The sequence below is a fragment of the Aquila chrysaetos genome, chromosome 17 (genome assembly GCF_900496995.4).
Source record: "Aquila chrysaetos chrysaetos chromosome 17, bAquChr1.4, whole genome shotgun sequence".
Lineage (NCBI taxonomy): Eukaryota > Metazoa > Chordata > Aves > Accipitriformes > Accipitridae > Aquila > Aquila chrysaetos.
In genome coordinates this window covers 8,065,629-8,089,728 of record NC_044020.1, presented here as the reverse complement: position 1 = coordinate 8,089,728, position 24,100 = coordinate 8,065,629, and the positions used below count along the sequence as shown (strand labels likewise).

The window sequence follows — 24,100 nt, the reverse complement described above, 5'->3', positions numbered from 1 at the left end:
CCAGTCTTATAATTTCAAATCTCAAATAAGATGGCAATCCAATTGTGGATACCAACCTTTGTGATTTCTTGTAGAGACAGAAATTCTTATACAAAATAGTGTTTTTCAGACTACCTGCCTAATGGCATATGCGTTTTGGGAGATATCACTAAATAAGCATATCTTCTAAGACTGTGAAGATTCCTTGTGAGTGGGAACAGTCAGCCATAGCCACACTCAGTATTGTTGGTGCTCCCAACTGCTACAAACACTTTTGTCGCTTTTTTAACTGTGTTGCTGCATACTGCAGAAGCCTTTGACAGTATCTGCCAAAGCAAGACTTTTCTCCCTAGCCAACGCTGCAGGCTGCCAACTTTTCAATGCTCTTTTGCAATTTAAAGAAAGGAAAATTCAGTGACACTTGGGGAAGGCTTGACCTTCTCTGGGTGCAATGTGGAAGTGAAACAACACCCCCGGGCAAACAAAAGCTTGAAGTTTGTAAAAGCTTGAGGTTTGTAAGAATGCCTGCCCTCACCAGGCAAAACTAAGGGCAGAATTTAGAGGTATTCATTCTATGAAAATCCAAAGCTTACTGAGCTTGGAAACACAAGCTGTTGCAACAGTGTTTCTTGGTATCTTATTAAAAAGAAAGGCTGGCAACTCTGCAAAAGCCTTCTGCTTGAACTTTGCGTCTTCTACTATTGTGTCTGTCTGAATAATTTTCTGCCCATATTTTCTTACCTCTTCATCATCATCCTCATGTCCTCCATGGCCACCACTGTGGTCTCCCTGGGAAGCTTTCTTGGAGTGATTGGTCTCGGCGACGTCTACCTCATTTTCACCTCCAGGGTTTCCTGAGATGTCTTGAGACCGAATCTTTCAGAAACAAAACACAGTATGTCTTTTGTGTCTTGCTACAGGTTGATACCAAAATGAAGTAGACCATGGCAGGGAACTCCATCAATAACCTCATGATGTGTAACATATGAAGGACTATATCATGAACATGAGGACAATTTCAACAATAGTCAGTCATCATGGACCACAGAAACTGAATACTCCTGCCAAATGGCTAATAATACTTAAATGTTTTCCATCCTAGAGCATTTTCCAGTGATTCCATCTAATTTGGAGCTAGTTTCTAGTCTCACAATGCACCCTTTATACCCTCCATGAGAAGATCCATCACTTCTGGCAAATGAGAAAACTGAGGCACATTAAAGCTGATGGTCTCAATTAGACGGGTGCAAATCAAAGGAATTAGCATCAAGTGGAAGGGAAATGGAGCCTGAAAGGAACAGGTGACTTGATGAAGGTCACACAGCTCCTGGCATACAGACAGAAATATAATTCAGATTTCCTGATTAGTTTTAAATTGACAGAAACCTCATGACAACCCATCTTCTCTCTGTAATCATTCTTTACAGAGCTTTTCTAGAGGCTTGAACAACCTGATCTGAGCCTTACTCCAGAAATGACAGCACAGCATAAGAATAGCCCTATATTACACGACTATAACAGTCCTATTATACAGCATAACCAAATATGGACCTCATGGCTTCTGTCAGGTTCTGCCCTGTCACTCTTTATAGCTTCCAGCAGGTTTCATGGGCAAGGTCTCATGATAACATATTGTTTCCTATTGCAGCAGTAATCATTGTCACACTCGCTTTATCTTTGCTTTACCTGAATGTCAGCATAGAGAACAGACTTTGTTGCAAACACATAAACCTGGGTAAATGTAAGATGTGATCAGACAGCTAACATGTGAAAATTAGGAACAGGAATACAGGGACATAATAGGAGGTGGGGAAGAGCTGTCAGATGTTGCTAGCATAAAAGCAGGAGATGGAGTCAGCCATGTCAAGCTTTCATCCAAATCCCAGAAGAATGACAAAATAAGAAATTACAGCACAGAGGCAGGGCTGCAAAGGTCTCCCAGGGAGCTGGCTTTCAGTTATAGGTCAGAAGTGACTGGGTTGGAAAAGGTCATGCAGCACAACCAGCATCTCTTTCTTCAAATGGAAACATCTGTGCCCTATAAAAGGTACTCCAGGCACTAACTCTGCCTATAAAGAGAAGTAAATCCTGACAGACAAGTAAAGTCCTGTTAGCATAATAAAGGGGAGAATTAATGAACAACTGGGAAACTGCAGCTGCTGCAGTTACGTGCTGAAGAGTTCGGCAAACCGCAGAGCCCATGGGAAGGAGGGCTCCATTAATGTGAAGGCAATCACTTAGGGAAGAAATCAGCACTGGAAATCAGGCAACAGCTATTAAATCAAGCCTCTCTTCCAAGCAGTGTTGATCTCTCCAAGGCCAGGAGTATTGCAGATGCCCCGTTCCTATAGGGCAGCCAACCAGTGGTTAGTGGTGGTTGTGGACTGAGGTCTCTGCCCTGTCTTGGCTTTACAAGCACTTCAGTCTTTCTAAACCTTCTCTGGTTTTAGATATGACACTTGGAAGAGCTTAGTGTCAGCCTAACTCCTCTCCCAACAAATAGGGTATGGCCTTGTGAACAAAGCTCCTGCCTCCCGTTAAGATGGCTCAGCCAAATGTCCATACACATGCTCTTGGCGCATGTGCCGTAAAGCACAGTTTGAAATCACTGGAGAAACTCTGAGATCAGAGAAAACCAGAATTACATCACTGCAAACAATTTTGGGGGTCTGTGTCCTCAGCTTTGCCTTTGCTGTACTGAACCCACCTTGCCTGATCAACATCCCTTACCATGCGCTGCGCTTTCTGGTGGTTGGCTCGGAGGATGAAGGGTTTAATTAGGAGCATCCAGGGAACAGCAATCAGAGCAAATATGACCAAGAAACTCTGCACTTCTTTCTAAACGACAGAACAACAAGAAGAGCAGAAAGTTACTTTACTTCCTTTTAGCCAACTACATTTATGGTTAGAAACCTGATTCTATAAAATGGTATTTTTTTTATACAACAGACATACTCCTTGTGTCGGTTGAGTCTCTTCTGCTTGTAAGGACATGAAAATAAAGGTATCCTGCTTAAGGCTCCAGAAAGCACTGCCAGCCAGAGATGGCTGGAGATTCAGAGTTGAAAGGCTTTCATGTTGGAAAGGGTTAATTTGCCAAAAGCCAACGTTACTGACTTGAACCTGGCTCTCCAGTGTCCCAACTGAATGTCCTAACTGCTGGGTGAGCCAGTCAGTCTTTCTTGTTTTGTTCAAAGTAGAAATGTTGCAGTAAGAGCCAAGTCATTCAAGTCTCCCCCAGGAAAGCAGGGAATCCAGAATTTGCTCTACATTTGCAATTCCAGAAGGGAATTGAATTCCCTTAGCTTAGGTTTGATAACACATTGTCCCCAGATTATAAGGGTTCTTGTTGCAGTATGCTACCCCTATTGCTGTCCTAACATAAGTGTTTGTACTCTAAGGAAAAAACAAAAAAACCCCAACAAAACCAAACAACCAACCAAACAAAACCCACAAAAAAAAACCCCAAAACCCAAAGTACAACTTATGCATTTTTTTAAAGCTGGCTCACATCTCTGATCACCTTATGGTTGGTCTCATACAATCTTTGCATTCAGGCTACCCAGGTGGATGGCACAAAGAGTTACTGGTAGGGTAGGGGGATAGGAATATGAGAAAAAAATTACCATCTTGGAAAGGCTTTGGGTTCTTACAAAGCCAAATGTTATCTAATGACTTTTTGAAGGCTGGGAAAACTGTGTTTTCCCAAACTCCCCTGCAGCCTTAATGCAGTTACTTGGAACTGACTGGGGCTCTCTACTAACTCTGACTCACTAGCAGCCCTAAAACTGAGCTCACATTGAAGTGCCAGAGTGTGCAACTGTATAGATGTAGATGCATACACGTAGCTGGAGGCAGCATTTGCTTGCAGATTCTTCACTGATGCTGCTGATGTAAAATCAAGCAAGAAAAAAAGTAATCCACATTATGAGCAAATAAATAGAGATGTCTTTAAAAGGAGTTTTCTCTTAGGGGAGATTTTTTTGCTTTTTTTTTTTTTTTTTTTAAGTGAAATCCCCAAGGGAGGTGTTTCTGACAAAAAGCTGCCAGAAGATCCTCTAGCTACTTCTAATTTTTAGCTAAAAAATATAAAGTTTTCAAGTTTTCTATGAAGAAAAAAGAAATTATCAAGGAATGGAAAGGCTTGCTTTGTCTCTAGCATCGTGACAAGTCTTCAGGACAGCCCATCTGCAATACCCAGCTTTGCATCTCTAATCACCCTTCTTTCCTTTTTTCGCCAAAAGTATCTTAAATTGCATCATCATTCTTGTAAGGATGACACTAAGAATGAGGTTTCCGCTGCATCACTGATTGATAGCTTCTCTGTCCTACCTGTCTATAAGGCCAACAGGAATACCAGAAGAACAAACTTCTCTTATGTGACTGGCATTTGTGATTGAGCTTCCGAGCCTGTTCCCCATCTTTACGCCCACTCTACGCAACATCCACTGTGAATCCAAAACCAGCTACAGTGGATTCGAGCTGCTTGATCCATACCTGATGCAGATATAATGGAGCATTTGAAGCGTCACCGTAATTGAACAGAAACATATTGATGAAGTGGATGAGGATGCTTGGTGCACTCTGGGATGAGTGGACATCAAAATGACACCATTTGAAAATAATCATGAAGACCAGATAGCCAAAAAGAGAGATAATAAAAATCATCTCTGGAATGAACTGAAGGATAATGTTTATGTATTTCTTGAAGTAGCTGGAAAGAATCAGGAAAGATAACTACAATTAATACACTGGGTATTAATACAAAGTTGCACTCAGGGATGGCAATACTGTACACTATTTAGTCTTTGGAAAATAGCATAAGAAACATAAAACTATCACTAGCCAAGAAAGAAGTCTGTAATTGCAGTCTTTATTAATGAAAGCCATTATTTAAATATAAAAGCCTTGTCATACTGATTCTCTTCAGGTTTTTGTGCATGACCCACCAGTATCTCAGCACATCAAAAGATTACTACATTGAAATAAAACCCGATTTTTTAAAAATGGCTAATTTACAAAGTTAAGCATTATACGCTGAGGAAGGCAGAACCAGATGTAGAATCAATTCTGCATGGGCAGTCCTCCTCTCTGTCATCTGCAAACACTTTCTGTCCTTGAAGGTCACTACACACCTTCCAACTTTGGAGAATCTGTCAAGACAGTAGTGTCAGCCTCTCCACGCTAACACAATTTCTTATTTTTTGTTGCAAAATACAGAGGCAGAGGTATAGACGCACACCCACAGATCCTGACTAAAGGCTCACTAAGTCAGGTGAAATGCATGCACAGACACAGTGCAAGATTTCTATGTGCTTTGGATTAGACCAAAGGATTTTGTCTTTCAAGACAAAAGTTATCGATAGTGGGAGTTGCTACATATTTTTAATTTAGTGTACTTCAGTATGTCTGCAGAATCAAGAATATAAGAGAGAAAGCAAAAAAGAGAGTTTATCCAAAAGAATATCTACAATGTGATGGCCATCATTCTGGCCTTTGGACTCAGCACTCTGCACCAACAGTGGTGTGAATCTGTTGGTGTATGGGGCATTTCTATTCGCCCTGGGGAAAGGGCAAAATTCAAGTAATCAGTCCAAGATATGAGGCTTTCTCTGAATGAAGGACACTAGAGGTGAGGACTTGCATGCTGCAGAAATGGGCTTGGTGAAACATACTTACATGTGGTTGAAGAGACTCAGTACCACCCCAAAAATCATGTGCACTATCCCTATGACAACCGACATCTTCATTTTGTAGGAGTTCAGGAAAGTCAGCTTGTTCAGTGCAACATTCCAGATCTTTGGGGAAAGGAGCCAAGACAGAAGAACAAGGTTTTCAGGTGTGTGCTCAATAACAGATTTGTGGAAGTTGTTGCTTTGACGCCATTGATTTACTCCTACCAGTTCTAGTAAGAAGATAACAAGTGACAGAAATGTTCCTTATAATACTTCTCACTCTGCCAAGCTTCTCATTTAAAGTATTATTATCCTTGTTTAGCACAGAAAATAACAGGTGTTTAAAATGACGTAGTGACTTTGCTTCAGTCCTCCAGAAACCAATGCAAAGGCTGGTAGCAGAACCTAGACCTTTTCAGTGTCATTCCTTGTCCCTGGGCTGAGTTATCTCCTTTAGCAGACATGGAAAGACATGAGAAAATCCCTCCTGCTGCTATGGAAATTTGTTCCACCTTCACCAGAGACGTACCGAAGGCAGAGCATGTTCAAACTTCTTGTGTGAACAAAAAACCAGCTCATTCCATCTCCCTGGCCATGGAGATCAGATTATCGCCCACCTCTCTGTAATAACCTTTCAGTTGTGTTAGGACAGTAACCATATGCCTCTTCTCAGTCCTGCCTTTTTTATCCTACAGAGCACCGGGGTTCCTTCTCCTTTCTTCTAAAACTTCCTAGACCCCAAACTCTTCTGACCCCAAAGATGGTAAGTAGATACCTCTTTTCAGGTATTAGGTATAGTACCTGCATGGAAAGGAGGCAAGACAGGATTATTTGGAAGGCAAAACATTAGCTTATGTGCCTTTGTCCAACATGCTTTGCCTCTCCTATGGCTATGGAAGAGACTACCTAGCCTCCTCAGCTCGGGGTGACTCTTTCTCTTCCAAGATATACCTCAGCCAGGTATCTGCCAGGAATTTCAAAATGCAAAGAGCCATCCATCCTTCTGGGCAGATGACAGGGATAATTTCCACAGAAAGGGCCACGCGGGGGCCGGTGCTTGCCAGTCTACCCCTTCCCTGCCAGCACTTGTTCAGCCATTCCTCCCTCCCAGCCAGGCGTCCCCGACTCTCGAGCAAGCAGCAGCCCGGGTGGGAGAGGGGCTAGCCTGGGTTAACCTAAATTAGGGATGTGTTGGGGCAATGTACAGAAAATTCATCTTCCTCTGTCGTGACTTCTTGCACTGCCTATCTCCTGGGCAGAGCTTTAGAGCCCAGTTTGTGAAAAACTTACTACAAGGTCAATCTCTCTGCAAACCAGGGGAAGCCAGTGTTTCTTTGTGTGACCAACCGAAATGAGAGTGTATCCAGCAGAACAGAGGTTAACCGGCTGATATGAAGATTGAAACAGGAAAGCTTGATGGTAACAACTGCATTTCAATATGTGATAAAGAGAGAATGGCAAGAAAAGGGAAATAGGACACAGAGAAGAAAATGTGGATCCATTAGATAATGCTGGCATTTACTTCACACTTCATACAATAAATACACTGCATACAAATTAGGACTTTGCCCTCAAAATCTTGTGAGGTAGCTCTGGAATGGGTTAAGTACTCAAGTAAGGAAATGTGAGTCCAGCAGTCTGGTGACATAGCGGAGACTGCAGCACAAGACCACTTTCCAGTGAAATCAAAGTTCCTTCCTGCTTACCATTTTGCTGCTCTCTGCGTAAAACTGTCAGCAATACATACCCTTGATTACTAAAGAAGAGCATCACAACTACTATGTAAAGAAGAGGCAAAGCGCAAGAAGAGAAGAGCATGGCTTCAGGAGAGAGAGCAGGGAGCTACTGATGTACCTGATATGTAACAGGATGGAAATACAAATTATCCTAAAGCAATTTAATTTAATTACCGGATCTATTCCAAATGGATATGGATTTCCAGAGTAGACTCCTGGGACTGCCGGATCCAACTGCAGCACCGTATTGTCCAGAAGCACATCCTTACTGCAAAAGAAAAGTGAAATGGCCTTTCCAGCTTAGTCTCACTATATGAGCCTATGGTACGTTTATGTGAGATGAGCTGAGGACTACTACATGATACCTGTCACCAGGTCCAGCCTTCCTGTGAACTGTTATCCTGGGCTTGTGTGCACAGGTGGGGGTGGGGGGGTGTCTAAATGGGTCCTACACAATCACAGTCTCCATCACACTGATAATCCTCTATGCATCAGTCCCAGACACCTGCAGATTTTTATGCACATCAATGCCTGAACAAACAGGCGTGTTCCCGGGGACTCTACATTTCCATTTCAATAGTGAGTTCGTCTGTGTGTATCAGACAAAACCTCTGATTCATTCATGACTGCATCCACAGCAGGGAGTTCTTCCCTTCCCCGCACAGGCAGTCACTGTGTCTTTCTTTCAAAGCCTACGTGCTCTATTTGGTGTGTTTTCACTTGTTTCCCACATTTAGCCACTTACTTCCAACTGCTATTTTTAAACATGGGGATGATATGCCAGGAAGAACCAAAGATGTTGAAAGATTTGGAGAAGCAATCATTGTAGATGAAGCCAGTGTACATGGAGAATATGCCCATGAGCAGGATCAGGTAGCGCCCACTGAAAAACGTGTTCCAGATCTGCAGGGGGAGAAGGCAGTGCCAGTGACCAAAGTACCTGCAGTCCCATCAAACCGTGCGCCTCAGCCAACAGGAGACATGATTGTACTAATCTATGTATATATAATTACTCATAGGAAACTCCGGGTCCCTTGGGCCCATCCAGGTCTCTGTCTAGAAGTAGGCAGAATTACTTGCCAAATCTCTGCCTCACAAGCATCTTCGAAGAATATTCACTCAGCCTTTGGGAGGCTGGATGCCCCCTTTACCAAATGGGGATGACAAGCCTTTTTCTATGCTGATAGGGTGCACCAGCTCCCTGGTACTCACCTCATTAGTGCTTTTCTGGGCCAGAAGGCTCTTCTCGTTAATGACCATCCAGAGCGCAAAGCCCAGCATGACAGCGCCGTGGCCGCAATCCCCAAACATCACCGCAAACAAGAAGGGGAAGGTAATGATAGTGTATGGAGCTGCGGGAAGGAAAGGACAAGAAGCTCAGCTCTTCCTAAACAAAAAGGTCGCGGCAGAGCAGCAGTCCGCTCCACCAGAGTGTTCCTCACAGCTGCTGCACTTAAAGGCCTCCATGATCCCTCCCCTACTCACCAGGCAGTCAGACCTAGTGCAGAACTAGCTTTATCATCAGAAAGATTGTCCAATTGTATGACCTGCATCTTCCTTGCAATTTTAGCCTTCATTTCTTGTCCCACCATAATAAACACCATGTGCAGACAATTGCATTCTGTTTTGCAAGAGAATAATGTACTTGAAGTTTACTATCATGTTTTTCAGTCTTCTCAGCCTCAACAATCTGAGTTCATCTGATCCTTTCCCATGGGCCCCCATTTCTAGGTTTCTGTTCATTCTCAGTGGTGTCTTTGAGATTCTCTACCATTGTTTCAAAATTTTCTCAGGTCCTTTTGGCCTTTTTTTGCCTCAGCACAATGAGCTCAACTTATATTTGCTGTGTAAGCTTAGGTCTTTTCCTCAGAGTTGCTACCTCACCATTTGTTCCCCATCCTGTATTTGTGTAGTTCATTATTTCTGCCACAATCACTGAAGACTGACGGCCAAATTCTTTGCCTGAGAAAATCCATGCCTATGCACGAAACAGTATCAATTTTTACCAGCAGAAAATATGGTTCAGATTTCTCAATCATCTATGAGTGCATATTTTAGGATAGTGATGTAGCTCAAAGGCTTTACTTTGGCTCTAGCAAGCCACGTGCAGGTAGCTGAGTGTTTCTCACCTGGATTCATCTCCCTGTAGTTGCCCACACCATATGCATCCACGATGTTCTGAAATCCAGCTGTGAACTTGTTGGTCCTGTTGAAGGTGGGTGGTGCCATCCTGGTGTGTATGGCAGTAAGAATAGGGGTGATAGTAGAGCCACTGCGCTCCTGCAAACCCGGTGACAAGGACAGACACAGTCAGGGTGGCTAGCAGAGAAGAATCAGTCCTGCAGCACCACGGTCTGTGTCCAAACATGCACAGGCAGCAACATGAAAGCTGGTTTCGAGAATGTTATATCTCAACCCTTTTTCTAATATCCAAATTTTTCCATTTTCTGTGCTATTGATTTGCTCAGGAAAAGCTGCCAGCACTGCTGACTCGTGGGTCGATCACAAGCCTGCTAAGATTTAATGATGACCTTAAACTCCCCTAGGCCAAGCAATCATGCAACAACCTCAACTTTAATTAAAACAGAAAAGGGAGCCCAGCATTCCGGTAACAGACAGCAGTCTGAACATATGGTCAACATATAAACAATGCAGTCTGGGTGAGAGCTCGGGGACCCAGAATATTGGTCTCTTACCATTCCTTGATGGAGAGCTCTTTTTATCCGCCCAGCATCAGCCACTGGGAACCAGATCTCTGCAATGACGCACTGCTGGGTGACATCGATGTTACAGCAATTCAGGATGTGGTAGATGGCTTTGATTTTCTTCACCTTGATCCCCCAGGACCACAAGTTGGCTGCTGCCTCATGCAGCAGTCGCTGGCGGTGGGACTCAGTTTGGGTTATCACCTGTAAGCACAGCACAGGCAGCGCTCAGGGTAGGAAGGCATAGGTGGCATGATCTACTCAGCAGTTATTCGGGGAAGGCAGGTGGAAGAGGGTTGTGGAAAGGGAGTGATTCATGTGAACGTATGGGTTATCCTGGAGGGCAGTGTGTGCAGGTCTGGACACAGGAGCACTTGACATGAGGTGCACAATGCTGTTCGCTAAGGACTCTCCCTGCATGGCCCCAAGCCTCTGTAAGTGTAGAGGAGACCATCGGGAGTTACTGAGCTGTGGTATTGGCTCCTTACCCAGTTGCTTACAGACTGGTTACGTCTCACCATGCGTTCCCACCCTGCCATCTCCTGTAGGCAGCTCTGTGCCACGAACTTGGGGCACATCACATCCATGAGCGTGCCTGCGCTGCCAAAGCTACAGCTCATGGCGCTGGTGGGACCTCCATGCACCACGTGGCCACCACAGTGCTGGTGCATAAATGAGTGATGGAGATAACATGTTAGGAAGATAACCTGTGTGGTCTACAGGCGCTGAAGAAGCCTAGCTGCCCACGATGCTCAGGAGTGAAAGTCAGTTTGGAAGCAGACCTGTGTGCAGGCTTGGCAGTCACTGGCATCCACAGAGTGGGGTGACAGCAGGATGTCAACTGCTAGATGGGCCACCTCAGGTAAGCAGGGTGTCCATTGCCTTCTGCCTCGGGACCCACTGACTGTCATGCGCGACAATACAAAGGTCACAGGCAGGATTCCCTCCAAAAGGTGCGAAGTCCTGATACAGCATATGGATATACAAGGTACTGAGCACCCATAGCAACTGAAGTTGTAATTTTCAGCCCTGTGTTAAATGTTGGAGTAAAGAGGTTGGAGACATGTACTTCTATAACGGCAGTCTTAGCTTTCTATTGTTAGTGTGACAAGTGCCCTGAGATTTCCTTGGTAAAGAAAACCTAATTTAAATATAAAATAAATCTTTAGAGTCCTCTCTCAGCCTAGTATAGTTGTACTACAGTCGTGACTGAACAAATTCGCGAGCTGCTGAGGGAAACCATGCTGTAAGAGCTAGATGAAACCATTTTGAACAATGTGCAATTTGCTTACAATACCTGTAGCCTGCTGATGACCTTAGATTCCGCCCTGTAGCCCCATACCATAAGGTCTAAACCTCTGACTTCTGCATGGCCAACAGCAGCAAGTAGGTTTTGAGCCCTCACATGGGAGGCTGTCCTCCAGCAGCTCCTGCAGGGTGTAAATGGGCAGAGCAGAGCACAAGCACTGGCCTCTGCAATCGGTACGGGGGACCGCTCCTGGGCTGGTGGCTTCATCCCCAGCCCCCGGCCAGCTCTGCACAGCCAGCTCCCAAAACAAGCCTGGGATCTGGCCGTGGCCACAGCGTTTCAGACAGGACAAATGTCTGGGCAGGTCCCACTTGCAGGATTCAGACCCCAGTAAAGCCACTGCCACTTACTGTGTTTAAATCCTCGATCCTTGTGTTGACTTCATCAAGCATTTCTCGGCGCTCGGTGGCAGACTCTGGACAGGGATAGACTATGGCACGAAATCTAGTCTCAGTAAGAGAAAAGCGAGAAACACTATTTATTTGACTGACTTTTTCCTCCCTCTGGACTCTTCTCAGCTCAAAGGTGGGGAAACCAGACTTTATTCCTCACCCCGTAGTATACTCTTCTTACATACTACAAAGTTGTGCCTGCTCTCCCAGAAAGGTCCGAAAAGGTACATTGACCTCTTCATGAGAAAAAGGATCCCTTCATCTGTTCTAGCTGAAAAAACCACTCCCTGTTTCAGGTACTACAAGGTACCTGATTTTATACAGTGGTCAGCACTAATATGTAGGCACCTCCCTTATGCCCACAAGCTGCCTGAACTGCAAGGAGCCACAAAAGCCCACCCTGGCGAATGCAGCCCCATAACCCGTAGCCAACAGATGTCCCTCTTGCACTGAGGCTGGAAAAATACGGTGTTCGCCGTCTCTGCACTACCCTCTCGCAGGCACTGGGGGAAGACATCAGCTGAGCTACTGCTGCACGGCAAGCAAACACCCTTCGTGCATGCAGGCTGTGTAAGTCAATACCCTGCGGAAAAAAAAAAAAAAAAAAAAAAAAAAGCAAACGCCTGCATATCCAGGAGTAAAACAAAAGGAGGATGGCCATGCACCCGGCTCTTGGCTTCTGGTCCATCTGTTTGGCTATAGACAGCTTGGGAGCAAGGGAAGGATGGGTGAAGTTTTCTAAACACCCAAGAGTGGTATCCATTATGTCAGCTTAGATGTGGCGTGGCCAGGCCAGTATAAATGCTTTTATAAGCTTACCCGCAAGGCTCTATTTAGGAGATTCAGCTGGTTTGTTTAGCGTGGTATAATAAGGACTAATGTGGGCTTCTAATATGTGAGTGAAGGTCTTACCTCCATGCAGGTGTTGTATACTGCTTCATCCAGAGTACGCAACATGAACTTCTCTAGTGTAGATACAAGTCACACTAGTGTAAAGGTGCTTACAATAATACAGCACACTGCGTGTCTTAAAGCCACTATATGAGCCCAATACAGACAATTAGAAATGAATGAGTTGCATGTCTCTCTGAAAAGTGCATAGCTACCCGTCCTGCCTGCAAAACAAGCCCCAGAGTATACTTCATGCACAAAGAGCAGGCACAAGGAGTTCCCACCGGGACCTTGCAGATCACAGGGTGCGCTGCTGCAAGGCTCTGCGCCTACAAGCTTTAACTGAGCTGAGGTGCTGCGGTAACTAAATAGCAGAGATCCCTCCACTTTTTCCTACTCGGTTTGTGCAGTGGTATCTAGTCCTTGTGCTAGCCCTGCCACTTCAAGGGCATTATAAATGTCGTCCTTCAACATTGCCCCAACAGGTCTGCACAAAGAGATCACTGCTCTTTACAGAATGGACATCTTCTGCCCACCTAAGGCAACACACTTCCACCGTCCTGCAGTGGAGTTACGCTGTTAGGGTTGCTGAAGGGCTGCCTTTCTGCACGTGAGATGAATTAAATGAAGATGTAACAGGGTCATAGGGGTCTATCTCTGTTTAAGAGACAAAAACGTGCATGCTCTGTGTACAGATAAGCATCGCGTTCTGGCTTTGTCTGAGCGCAGAATATATCACCACCTGCTCTCCAAAATCAGTTCCAGCACACACACAAGTGAGGACAGTTCCAAATTGAACAGAACACTCTGCAGTTTCCCAGAGATCAGCCCAGAGCTGTGTGTAATGACAGCACGTGCTCTTCAGCTAAACTTCCCTTTCCAAAATTGAATCTCTCCTCACTCAACACCTGGTATTCGTTTCAAAAGGTTATTCACCCTACCTAATTATTTCCATCTTCTTATTCTTCACAGCTCTTAGTTCATCTTTAATAAGGATTTTTAATCAAACTTGAAAGCTTATTCCTCCTTGCTGTACAGTTCCCCCGTTTCCAATAACGTTATTGCAGCAGTGTTGCTTTGATCTTTTAACAGCCATTTTGCATACTGAGTATCAGCTTTGCCCTAATGGCACAGACGTCTCTGAAAGCTCCAGGAGAATTCAGCAGGGAATCCTTACATTGATAAACCCAGTTTAGTATTCACATTAGCACTGAGGCAGCCGCAAGAAAAGGAAGAAAAGAAAAATTCTTACATTTTCCTCCTCCCTGCTCCCTCTACACCTCTCACTAATAAATTTGTGCATGGACTTAATGCTCATGAAATTGGCAGAGTAATGTTACCAATTAGAGTCAAGCAGGGACTACAAGCATAACCTGAGGCACACTGCTCTGCAAACAAATCTTAGCCTGCCTTGCCCGAGACTGGCTTATACCAGTCCCATGATTTTTGCAGGATATTTACTTGTCATGAATGATGACTTAGTGCTAAGCAGAAATGTCCTGCTGGGGCTGGAATGACACTGCCATCTGCTTCAAGTATAGTTAACCCTGCCTTAAAGATGGACCAGACCAAAATGTCTTGGCCTGTGTACCAGGGATGGCTGATCGCCCACAGAACTCAAAAGGAGGGTCATGGGATTAATACATGTAAAAAACTGCCACTCAGCAAAACATCCGTATATACGTGCATATCAGCAAGGAAAAAATGTAAAAGAGAGGAAGGAAAGACATAAAGGATGATTTCAAGTGTAGCCTGATTAGCTGGCAATAAACAAAAACCAGTGCACTAACACCGCAAAGGACATCCTGTGAATTTGTCTTAGGTAGGTATGTTTTCCTTCAGTTACAAGGGCCTGAGAGAAACCAGTCTATGTTCCTTTCCGCGAACCTCCCACCACATGCATGCCACTAGCTCATAACAACTTTCCACGTCATGGCCCACCCTGCAGGGATCTGCTCAAAATTCCAGTGCCGCCTGGCCCCACGCTCCCAGCTGCAACCTGCTGCAGAAGGTCGTGCCTCCGGTTTGGATGATTCTGGGTTCAATCAATAATGAAAATGCTGACAGGCATCGCATGGCCCGTTCTTTTATTCCCACCCCAGAAAAAAGTATTGGGCTTTTGACTGCAGGGAATTTAAAATGCTGCAGGGGGAAAAAAAAAAAAAACCTCCAAAATTAAGCACCTGCAGCACTCTGCGGGCAACCCCAGCCAGCTCTAAATGTACGGTCTGGCAACTCGCAAGGCCACAGGCCCAGGGACAAATGCAATGGGAAGCGTTCACCACCAGCAACTGTCCATGAGTGCAGAAGGGGAGAAGGGTACTGAACAGCATCTAAAAAGCAGGCAAAGAAATGGGACATAAGCAGGAAATTGTAAGCCGGAAAGAGAATGAGACTCGCTGAAACCTCAAAGACCACTGGCAGCAGCAGACTGACCCTGCACAGTGGCGATGGCAAAACTGCTTCCACGTCTGAGGTTCAGGATCAGAAATCAGTGACTGACAGCTGGGAGTCTTCCTCCAGCCATCCATGCTCACACGGATGCTTGACAGAGAGATGCCCACCTTAGAAGGGCTGAATTGCTCTCAGGATGAGTGTTGCCCCCCCACTGCCCATAGAAAGCATCTTGGAGAGTCCCATTTCTAATGCAGGAACTGTTAATAGTCCCCAGGGGTCTGGTGCTTCATGGGACTGAAGTCAATTCTCCCAGCTGGATGAACTGATCTTCCTGCTTTTATTCTGATTAAAGGCAGGATGTAAGGAAAGACCTGCCCTGAATGCACATGTCGGGCAAGAGCAATCGCTCACCCCCTCCCTGCGACCTCCTGCAGGCGCTTGGCCGGCCCCGCTTGGCCGAGGGGCTATACCTGAAATGGATTCGGTGACAGCAGACAGATCCCCTCGTCAAATCTGATTTACACTGCAACAAAGCCCATCGGTCATCAGCGTTATGAAAGAGTAACAAAATATTCAACTTGAATTATCTTTTCAAGATGCTTAACAGGGTGGAAACAAGTCAGGTTGTATGAAGCTTTCATTTCTCTCCTGGGCTCTGTCTCTGATTACACAGATATTGCTCAAAGGCCTTGGGAAAGGGTTGAATAAACCACAGCATCATCTTTTCACGATGAAATGCAGGAAGGCTTGAGAGCAGGTCGGGGATTACCATGTTCCCAGCGCCCAAGTGAGGGCCCCTGATTTTCAGGGGAAGGATGCTGAGTATTTCTTAAAAACCAGTCCCCTTTAAGTTGTCCCAAGTTAAAAACCTAGCAGCTGAAGCTACCAAGATCTTTATGTCACTTTGGAAAATTTAGGACCTCAATTTCCAAGTACCAAGGTAATGGATATCTTTCATGATTAGGAGCAGCAGAGCTGAGGAGCGGAAGGGAGCTCGGTGGCAGAGCTGACAGCCGGAGAGCTGGAGATCTAATCTCCAGCTCCAAATTCAGCCAGCCTGGGCTGGCAAGTAAACACCTCCACGGGAGTCACCGTGGCGTGCCCACAGACCTGCCTTACCCATCACAAATCTTCTTGATTTTTTGTTTAAGCTGCTCTCCTTGATAGAAGATAATGAACACGTTCTTCTTCATCTCTTCTCTCTGCAACACAATTCAAGCAGAATTTAATGCACCCAGAGCAAAGAGTCCAGTGCGGAAAACGTGGTGGGTTCTTTTTGGCAGCCTCTCCACTGGGTTGTTCTTTTCCCCCAGCCCCAGTTTTCCAACAGCAATGTTTTCCCTAGATGTTGCTTCAGGGACCAGGCACGGGCGGCAGCTCTAGGTTACGGGGGAAGGAGCAATGTGGAGTGGAGAGGTGGTGGACCGGAGGTCCACCGGGGCACAGGGCTCACCCCAGAGACACCAAGAGGAATCGACCCTCCGTGGCCAGCCCCAGGTGAGGACAGCCACAGCCCACCTCCCCGGTGGTCCCCGTAACACAGCCACCCTGCTAGGGCTCACACGTATCTTAACCAGGCAGGAAAAAGAAGCCACCTCGATAACGGCAAAAGGGGAAAGCAGTGTCAAAAAACCCTCTCCCATCCTCAAACTTTCCTGCCTTTCTTCTACAGGCTGCCTTCAGACACCCAGCTCTGGTGTGGCACGGCCAGGGCCCCAGTTGGGTTTCTGCAGGTCACAGGCATGCACGAGGAGCAGGGTGAAGCAAAACTAGGTTGGTACCTACTGTCACAGGGTCCTCGAGGGGGGTGTCCATCTCGGTGTACCTCAGGTAGATGTTTCCCCTGCAGGCTCGCCACAGCAAACGCTCAAAGGGTATCATCCTTTCCCTCTTTATTACCCCTGCTGTAAATCTGAGTAGAGTTAAAAGATAAATAAATTACAAGCCCATTCTAAGTCTTTTAGGACCTGTAACACACATGGTTTTACAATCTTGTTTTCTAGTCCATGGTCGCCAGGGCTCTGCTGCTGCTGTAGGCCCTTCTAGGAAAGACCTCCTTGCTCAAGCCTGGCTCTTATCTCAATCTATTGACTTTATTGTTTTGCTCTTTCTTTACAACATTGTACGTCCTCCCCAGATCAACAGAAAAAGAAGAGACAATTCTGGCTAGAAATGGAGGAACAGAGAGATGCTTACAGTCACACGAAGAGAGACTGCCTGAACGACAGAGGTAGGAGGCAGCAATTTTGAAGTGGTGGTTTATCTTTACGCCCTCCTGTTTTCCCAGAAAGCACCAGACTGCACCTTTGCAGTGCAGAATGACATGCTGGCATACACCCACCAAGGCAAGCCCTCTGCAGGTGTATGCTTTGCTCATAAAAGAGTTGAACAGGACTTCAGAAATACCAGCATGAGCGGCTAAAAACGCTAGCCTGGAAGAACACCATCAGAGAGTTTCACCACACCTAGCTGCTGTAGACACAAGGAAAAGCTGTTTGAGTCGATGCTGTCTACCAAACTACCGTCAGCGATACGCACGGTGGTGTTTCTGCTCCCCTAACTCTCACCCTCTGTGCCACTTTCTATTGCAGACAAAGCCCAGGGCAAGCAATCCCGTGGCTTTTTGCTGTGGTTAGACATCCATCCCTGAAGACCAGGCTGGTAAGCCAGATGCCTGAGTCCATAAGCCACAGGTGAGATGCCATAAGATAACAATTTTCGGTTATCTACTAAGGGGTCACTGGAATCGGTGGCCTGGAAGTAAAAGTCCGTTTGTCCCACTGATCCATAACCTGAGCATAGCTTTGATGATAACTTTAGAGGACAGTCACTCTTTCATCTCCGTTAAACAGCTATGCTGAAGGGGCTGGTGAGCAACCCCTGCTAAGGAGCTGAAGGAAGTGTACCAGTGTCATAGCAATGCAGTGCAGGTGGGAAGCCTGGCCAAGCTGGGGGCCATCACCAATACACACCCCAGCTTGGCAGCTGCAGCAGCAGGACTGCTTCTCAGCTCCAGTAGTCCAGATGTGTCTTCACTGAAGAAATCATCTGGCAGATTGGTTTCTGCCTGGAAAACATTAGTTTTAAAAAACTATTCAGCATTGCCAGTTTGAAAACTGTTTTCACATTTTTCTCCTGGCATTTTTTCCCCCAAAGGTAGCTTTCCACAGAGATTTAGACCAAAGGAAAGAAAAAAAAAAAAAAAAAAAGGTAAACTATGTCTAAGCAACTGAAAAGCATAAATGCCATTTTCAAAGAGATCTGGGAACCAAGTTCTTGAACCCCATTGACTCACAGAGCGATGCAGGCTGCAAAGCGACTGAGGTGCTTTTGCAAAAGTATCTTACTGGCTTGTGGTAAAGACTGCTGGGTTTTGATTAAAAATAAATAACAGCTACACACACCAAATGAAAATGTCAGTATTTTCAGGAACTTTCTACATCTCTGTTGGAAGAGCAAAGAGGCCTCTCACCTCAAAGAAGTCCTGGGTTTTCTTCAGCAGGTGTTTGAGCTCTGTCAGCTCGAGGAAGTTCTGCTTCAGTGTTTGCTGGTTCTGGTTGGCTTCCAGCAGCTCAGCTTCAAGTTTCTCCAGCACCGTCTGTTTAGGGTCCAAGCACATCCAGAAAAACTCTGAAGCAGATCAATGGCCCTTTACCAAGCTGATATCAAATCTCAAACAATAGTTGGTTGGGTTTTTTCAAGGGTGGAATACAGAAATACTCAATGAGCACTTCAGTGAACACTGAGTTTGTAGGAAGATATTCATCAATGGAAATGCCTCATTTTCCCAATGTTGCATTTCCTACTAGACATTTTGTCCTCTTCTGGCATTAGAGTTCCGACTCATCTGACCGAAGAACACGCAGGTAAGTGGGTGCACGGTGTGGGTGTCTCAGCCTGTCTTGGCACCTCTGTGTTTCCCTGCAGGACATCTCAGACCCCAGGTGGACTGGCTGTCAGTCTACTGACTACAGAAGCAGCCTATAACATGGCCATTAGCTTAGGTTCATTAGCTACAGGCCAAAAGTTAGGCGAGGCTGTGCATCCAGGAACACACCATGCAACCACCTTGCTTATGAAGTTGAAGCCCTTGGAAAGCATGATTTTTCTTCCTAGTCACCTACATGTGCAGCATTTTAAAATTACCCAGTCGGTAAACTTAGCTTCCAGCTGGGCTAGAATAAAGCATCCCTTGCGCATCTAAAAGCAAGGCACAAATATTTGTGTCAGGCCCCAGTACTACCGTATCACAACCATACTCCCACCAGGACAGACCACCCTGGAGTTTTTACGCAGTGAAGCCGGTTCTAACATCAGCTTTCCTGGTTAAAACCTTCTTATTCTCTCCTACATGATGATGGGGGCATTCTGTGGTAGTGATACCTTTCCATTAACATGTGGGACCAGAGGGATATTTCACCGGGGACGGTAAAAAGACTGGGCTCCTTTAGGAACGTGCAGTAAGACCAGCCTTAACCTAGCTGCTGAGACAGTGACCCGGGGAGCATCTCCAGAGGCAAGGAGAGCCCTGTCAGCCTCAGCTACGGGGTCCTGCCTTGCAGGGGAGGGCTCTATCGAGCACATTACACAGACATCACGGTGCACATCCCCTTCTCTCTCTCCTTGGCCAACGTCAAATTCTGTACCTCCATATCAATCATTTCCCGAGGCAGGGGGGCCTCCGGGTACTTTTCGAGTTTGACTCTCTCAACATTGTCTTCCATCTCATTTTCCAGAAAACCTGCAAGGAAAGGACACAGAAGTCTCGATACAGTCATCGCCGCTGCATCATCCTGGTCACGAGCTGCTGCTAAGCCCCCTGCCAGGACCGAGGCATCACGTCGAGGAGCGACAAGACGCAGCGATATACAAGGGCCATCATCCCAGTGCATATACACAGCCACCAAGAACTGGCCACCCCACAGCTTCCTTTCTTAGCGAGGACGCTGTTTCTCCTGAAGTCATGGTAGCTCCTCCACTCTAGCAATGGCAAGTACCGTCACAGCGGCTATGGTGGGCACTGGTGTCGGGGGGGGGTGCAGAGCTCACAGGACACACATCCATGGGGCAGCAGGTGCCACAAGCTCTGCTCTTTGGGTTTTAAGGATTTTTCCCCATTGTACTGGTGTAAAAGAGCCAGGTTATCTGGATTAGCCTCCTGCCCAGCCCCAGATTTATCTTGTGATTTTACATAAGCTAATTAACTTCCTTTCAGTTCAGTTAACCATTTTCAAAACAGGGGCAACAATTTATTGCCCATATGGGGTGAAGTGGTAATTAGCTGACACATGCAAAACATTTCCAGGGGCTCAGATGAAAACATCACGATTTTGCCACTAATTCTGCTCCACAGTGTGAGAGCACTTAACAAAGAAATAAATCCCACACCACCAGTTGGCAGAAAGCCGATTGCATTTGACAAGCGTTTACTTACGCAGGATCCTCTCCAAGGATTCGCACCTTCTCACTTCATTCACAAACTTTCTCTGGAAGCTGTTGACATTCACATTCAGCTAAAAACAGGAGGGAAAACAAGCCTGGGGCTGGAGGCTGCACACTGCTGCACTCATTTTTAACATCAGCAGAGAACGAATGCCTTCGGTGCGGATGGCCAACACTGCTGCATCTTACAGACTCCTAGAGGCAGGGCAATACCGTGGGTTTCCTTATGGCCAAGGACATCATGGCCTTATATTAGGCTCATTTCCACCCAGTCTTGCTGTGACAGCAGGAATCATAGGTGGACTCTCATGGAGAGACCCCCGGTTTTCTGGTGGTGGAAGGAATCATCCTAAGATTGTGCAGAGCACTGGATGGGGACTCAGGGATGAGTCGGCTCTCGGCACGGCGATTGGCTTTCAGAACGGCTTTGGGGAAGTCCCGCTCTCACCACGGGCTTTTTGACCACCCTGCAGGTGCACCTTCCCCAAGTGCTTTGAAGGAAGGACAAGCACACCCTGGGGTGCAGCTCCGCGTGCCGGCCGGGCGCTACTCACGTCTCTGAACTGGACCAGACCCAGCTCCCCGAGCTCAGCCACGCAGCAGTAGGCAGCCTCCACCTGCAGGAAGAGCTGCATCAGGCTCATTTCCTCGCTCCGGAAGACCGAGGCCATCTCGCCCGCCCTCCTCCGACCTGGGTGTCCGTGGGGACCTCGGTGGCAGCGGCACAGTCTTCCTCGCCCAGGGAGGTGCCAGAAGGTGCCAAGCACTGCAGGAACATTGGGATCACTGAGTCAAGGTGCTGGAAGCTAACCCGATGCTGCCCATCATGTCCTTCAAAAGGGTTTCTTCACCTCCTAAAAGCCTCCTCAAACCCACGTGAGGCTTCACCCCACCAGAGCAGTGATAGATGCTAAGGTATGTGTGTGACACAAGGACAGAGGGGAGCCACTGGTCCCCTAGGACAGGTGATGAGCAAATACCCTGCCCTGTCCTCTGCTAGACCGAAGACGCTTCAGACCGCTGCACTCAAGCCCTTTATTTGGGTTTTGGCTGCTGAGCTCGTGAAGGACTCGATTTCTCTTTGTCTTCTACAACACAGAGAAGAAAAATCATTAATTTCACCTTGCAATTAGGTGGGTGAAAGAGGCCTGACTAGTTTTTATCACTTTCATTGGTAGTGTGAACGCAATATTGCAAACACATCTGGAGCATGTTATATGGGGATGGGGAGGAGACTATTTTATTTAAATTAAAACAAACCTTAAGATTTAAAAAACATTTTCTCCCCATAAAGGACAGTTTTCAAAATGAGATACATGAAATGTCATGCATTTCACAAAAGTTCCTTTTGTCTAAATGCTTCTTATAATTTACTTCGAGTAACCTGAACATACAAATTGCCTTTAGTTGTTCTTGCACAAAATTAACTGATTGGCATGCACAGACAGAGTAATTATTCTTTCCCAGAGAAAAACACACAGGTAGATACACTTCTTGCATGCATTTAATTTTGTAGCAAGCCTACATTTTATAAATAGCAAAACAAAACCCCTTTATAACCTCACTTCTACTTGTTAACAGGGATGGGAATTCAGTTCTCCTTAGACCTTTCTCTCTCCATGAACCTCATCTTGCAACAATTTTTTTAATGTGGATTCTAATAACTTTCTTTCTAATATATGAAAGATTTATCTTAAATGTGAGAGAAAAATTTTGCAAGATATTAAATGCTTGTTTAACAGGAGCACTGCAGTGACAAGTCTGTATTTGCTCAATTGTCCTGTGAGTTTTCCTTGTCTTACTCTCGGTACTCATTCACTAAATGATTTAAGTTGAAGATATAATATAAGATAACTAGTAGCTTGTTAAAAGAAAACATATCATGTACCAGCTCCAGTGGGTTGAGTAAGAATATAATCTTTAAAGTTGGTCAGACATTTTTTAGCAAACTATGTTTTTCACAGGAAAGACACAAAAGCTGCAAGAGACCCCCACTACTCATGCAAGAAAGTCAAAAAGTTCCCTAGCTCTGATTCTCAAAAAGTTTGAAAGATTTTCAAAAAGTTTAAAAGACCATCAAAATGTCCCACCTTAACTTCTTTAGACTGAAAAGTGTGAAGAGACTACAATTTAAAGCAGTTTGTATTGCTAAACCTGCAGTTTAGATAAAAAAATATTCCATAAACATTCCATAAAAAAATGTTAAAACCTTAGAATTAAAAGAAGAAAACTCAAGTGAAATATTTAGAAATGTCTTAGTTAAACTGCTTCAAACCATCCAAAGCCAGGGTTCTACTTTTCCTCGGTAACCAGTCAGTGAAAAACCCCAAAGGCTCTCTTTCATCTTGATTTGGAATGAGAGAAAAATGAAAAAGAAAAAGAGAAACCTCTTTCCAGCCAGGAAACCCTCCCCAGCCCTGCTCCGAGGAAGGCAGGGCGTTCGCCTTTCTTCCATTCCTGCAGACACAGGAGGCTTGCCCAAAGGCACCGGCTGCCAGCCGTGCCTCTATCAACACCCCCCCACCCTCCCCCCATTTTTTGCTTTGGCAAAAGAACAGTTAATTGAAAAACCACTCACAATTTCCCCGGTCGCTATTTTCCAGCGGTATTGCACTGCGTTAAAAAGCACCGGGTTTCGGGCAGCGTAAATCCCGGTGCTGGAAGTTGCTTTGGAGGAGGCGTTACTGGGGTTTACCTCTCAACCACCACGCTCCTTCCCGGCAGGACCTCTCCCCGGGGAAGGGGCAAGCTCTCCCCTCGGCCGGCCGGCCGGCCCGGCAGGCGACGACAGCGGGGCTGTGCTTTGGCACGGCTGCGGGCACCGCGCCGGGCGAGGAGGGCGGCGAGCAAAGCGCCCTGGCCCACTGTCCTGTGTCGCACGGGGCACGGCAAACCTTTTCTTTTAAGGTCAGAACTGGTCCGGACCAGAGGAGCGAAACCCCCTTCTGTCCCAAAGCAACCTTCGGGTTGCCTGGACCCGGCGCTTTCTGGCTCGGTCACGACCCTCGTATCAGGTCTGTCACGAGCGCGAGCCGTGTTGTGGCAGCACACGGCTTGTTGAGGCTAATAACAGATGGGGCATGCCGGCTCACACCGCCCCGGCCACCCGAAAACGAGCGAGAACCTTTGAAACCTGCTGTATGCGGAGAGCTATAAACCCACAAAAACACATTTGCAAGCCCTGGCTGGAGGATCAGTCACCAGGGAGGTGGAAAACTTCTGCGCCGTTTCTGGCTGGTTTTTCCTTACCGAAGGCAGCTGGGGAACGGACAGGGAAACAATGGGAGATTAATGATTTTCCTGCAGCCGGGGGACGGGCTGAGCTCTAGAGCATAGAGAGGGCTGGGAGGGCAGGGGCTCGGTCAGCAGAGCTGCGCTAGCCTGGGGCAATGCTGACAGGGAACTTGATTCTCACCCCTTGAAATAACAAATGCTGTGGGGAAAAGGGGGGTTTGTAGACTTTTTCCCACTTCAGCTGCTAAAGCGAGGGCTCCCAGAAAGAAATTTTGTCCCTCCTAAAACCAATGGCTTAGCTCCCACTGGGGTCAGAAGAGGCAGGGTTTCATCCTGGTAA

General features: G+C 46.2%; 1 protein-coding gene across 3 annotated transcripts in view; it reads right to left on the bottom strand.

Annotated features, from left to right (window-relative positions):
• Positions 1–23,619, bottom strand: part of ATP6V0A4 (ATPase H+ transporting V0 subunit a4) — a 28,998-nt gene extending 5,379 nt beyond the window's left edge. The window contains exons 1-18 of one of the 3 annotated variants that reach the window (XM_030041495.2): positions 23,105–23,619; positions 21,081–21,292; positions 20,519–20,597; positions 19,731–19,825; positions 18,557–18,682; positions 18,057–18,151; positions 16,870–16,996; positions 16,204–16,286; positions 11,755–11,848; positions 10,087–10,299; positions 9,520–9,670; positions 8,603–8,742; positions 8,136–8,293; positions 7,565–7,658; positions 5,659–5,777; positions 4,477–4,693; positions 2,710–2,817; positions 721–855 (exon numbers count right to left, since the gene is read on the bottom strand). In XM_030041495.2, the coding sequence (XP_029897355.1) occupies positions 721–855; positions 2,710–2,817; positions 4,477–4,693; positions 5,659–5,777; positions 7,565–7,658; positions 8,136–8,293; positions 8,603–8,742; positions 9,520–9,670; positions 10,087–10,299; positions 11,755–11,848; positions 16,204–16,286; positions 16,870–16,996; positions 18,057–18,151; positions 18,557–18,682; positions 19,731–19,825; positions 20,519–20,597; positions 21,081–21,197 (2,151 nt within the window). In that variant the 5' untranslated portion in view covers positions 21,198–21,292; positions 23,105–23,619. Of the gene's footprint in view, positions 1–720; positions 856–2,709; positions 2,818–4,476; positions 4,694–5,658; positions 5,778–7,564; positions 7,659–8,135; positions 8,294–8,602; positions 8,743–9,519; positions 9,671–10,086; positions 10,300–11,754; positions 11,849–16,203; positions 16,287–16,869; positions 16,997–18,056; positions 18,152–18,556; positions 18,683–19,730; positions 19,826–20,518; positions 20,598–21,080; positions 21,293–21,506; positions 21,676–23,104 lie in introns of those variants that run through there. The other 2 variants (XM_030041494.2, XM_030041493.2) reach the window with 2 other exon arrangements.
• Positions 23,620–24,100: the final 481 nt, after the last annotated feature.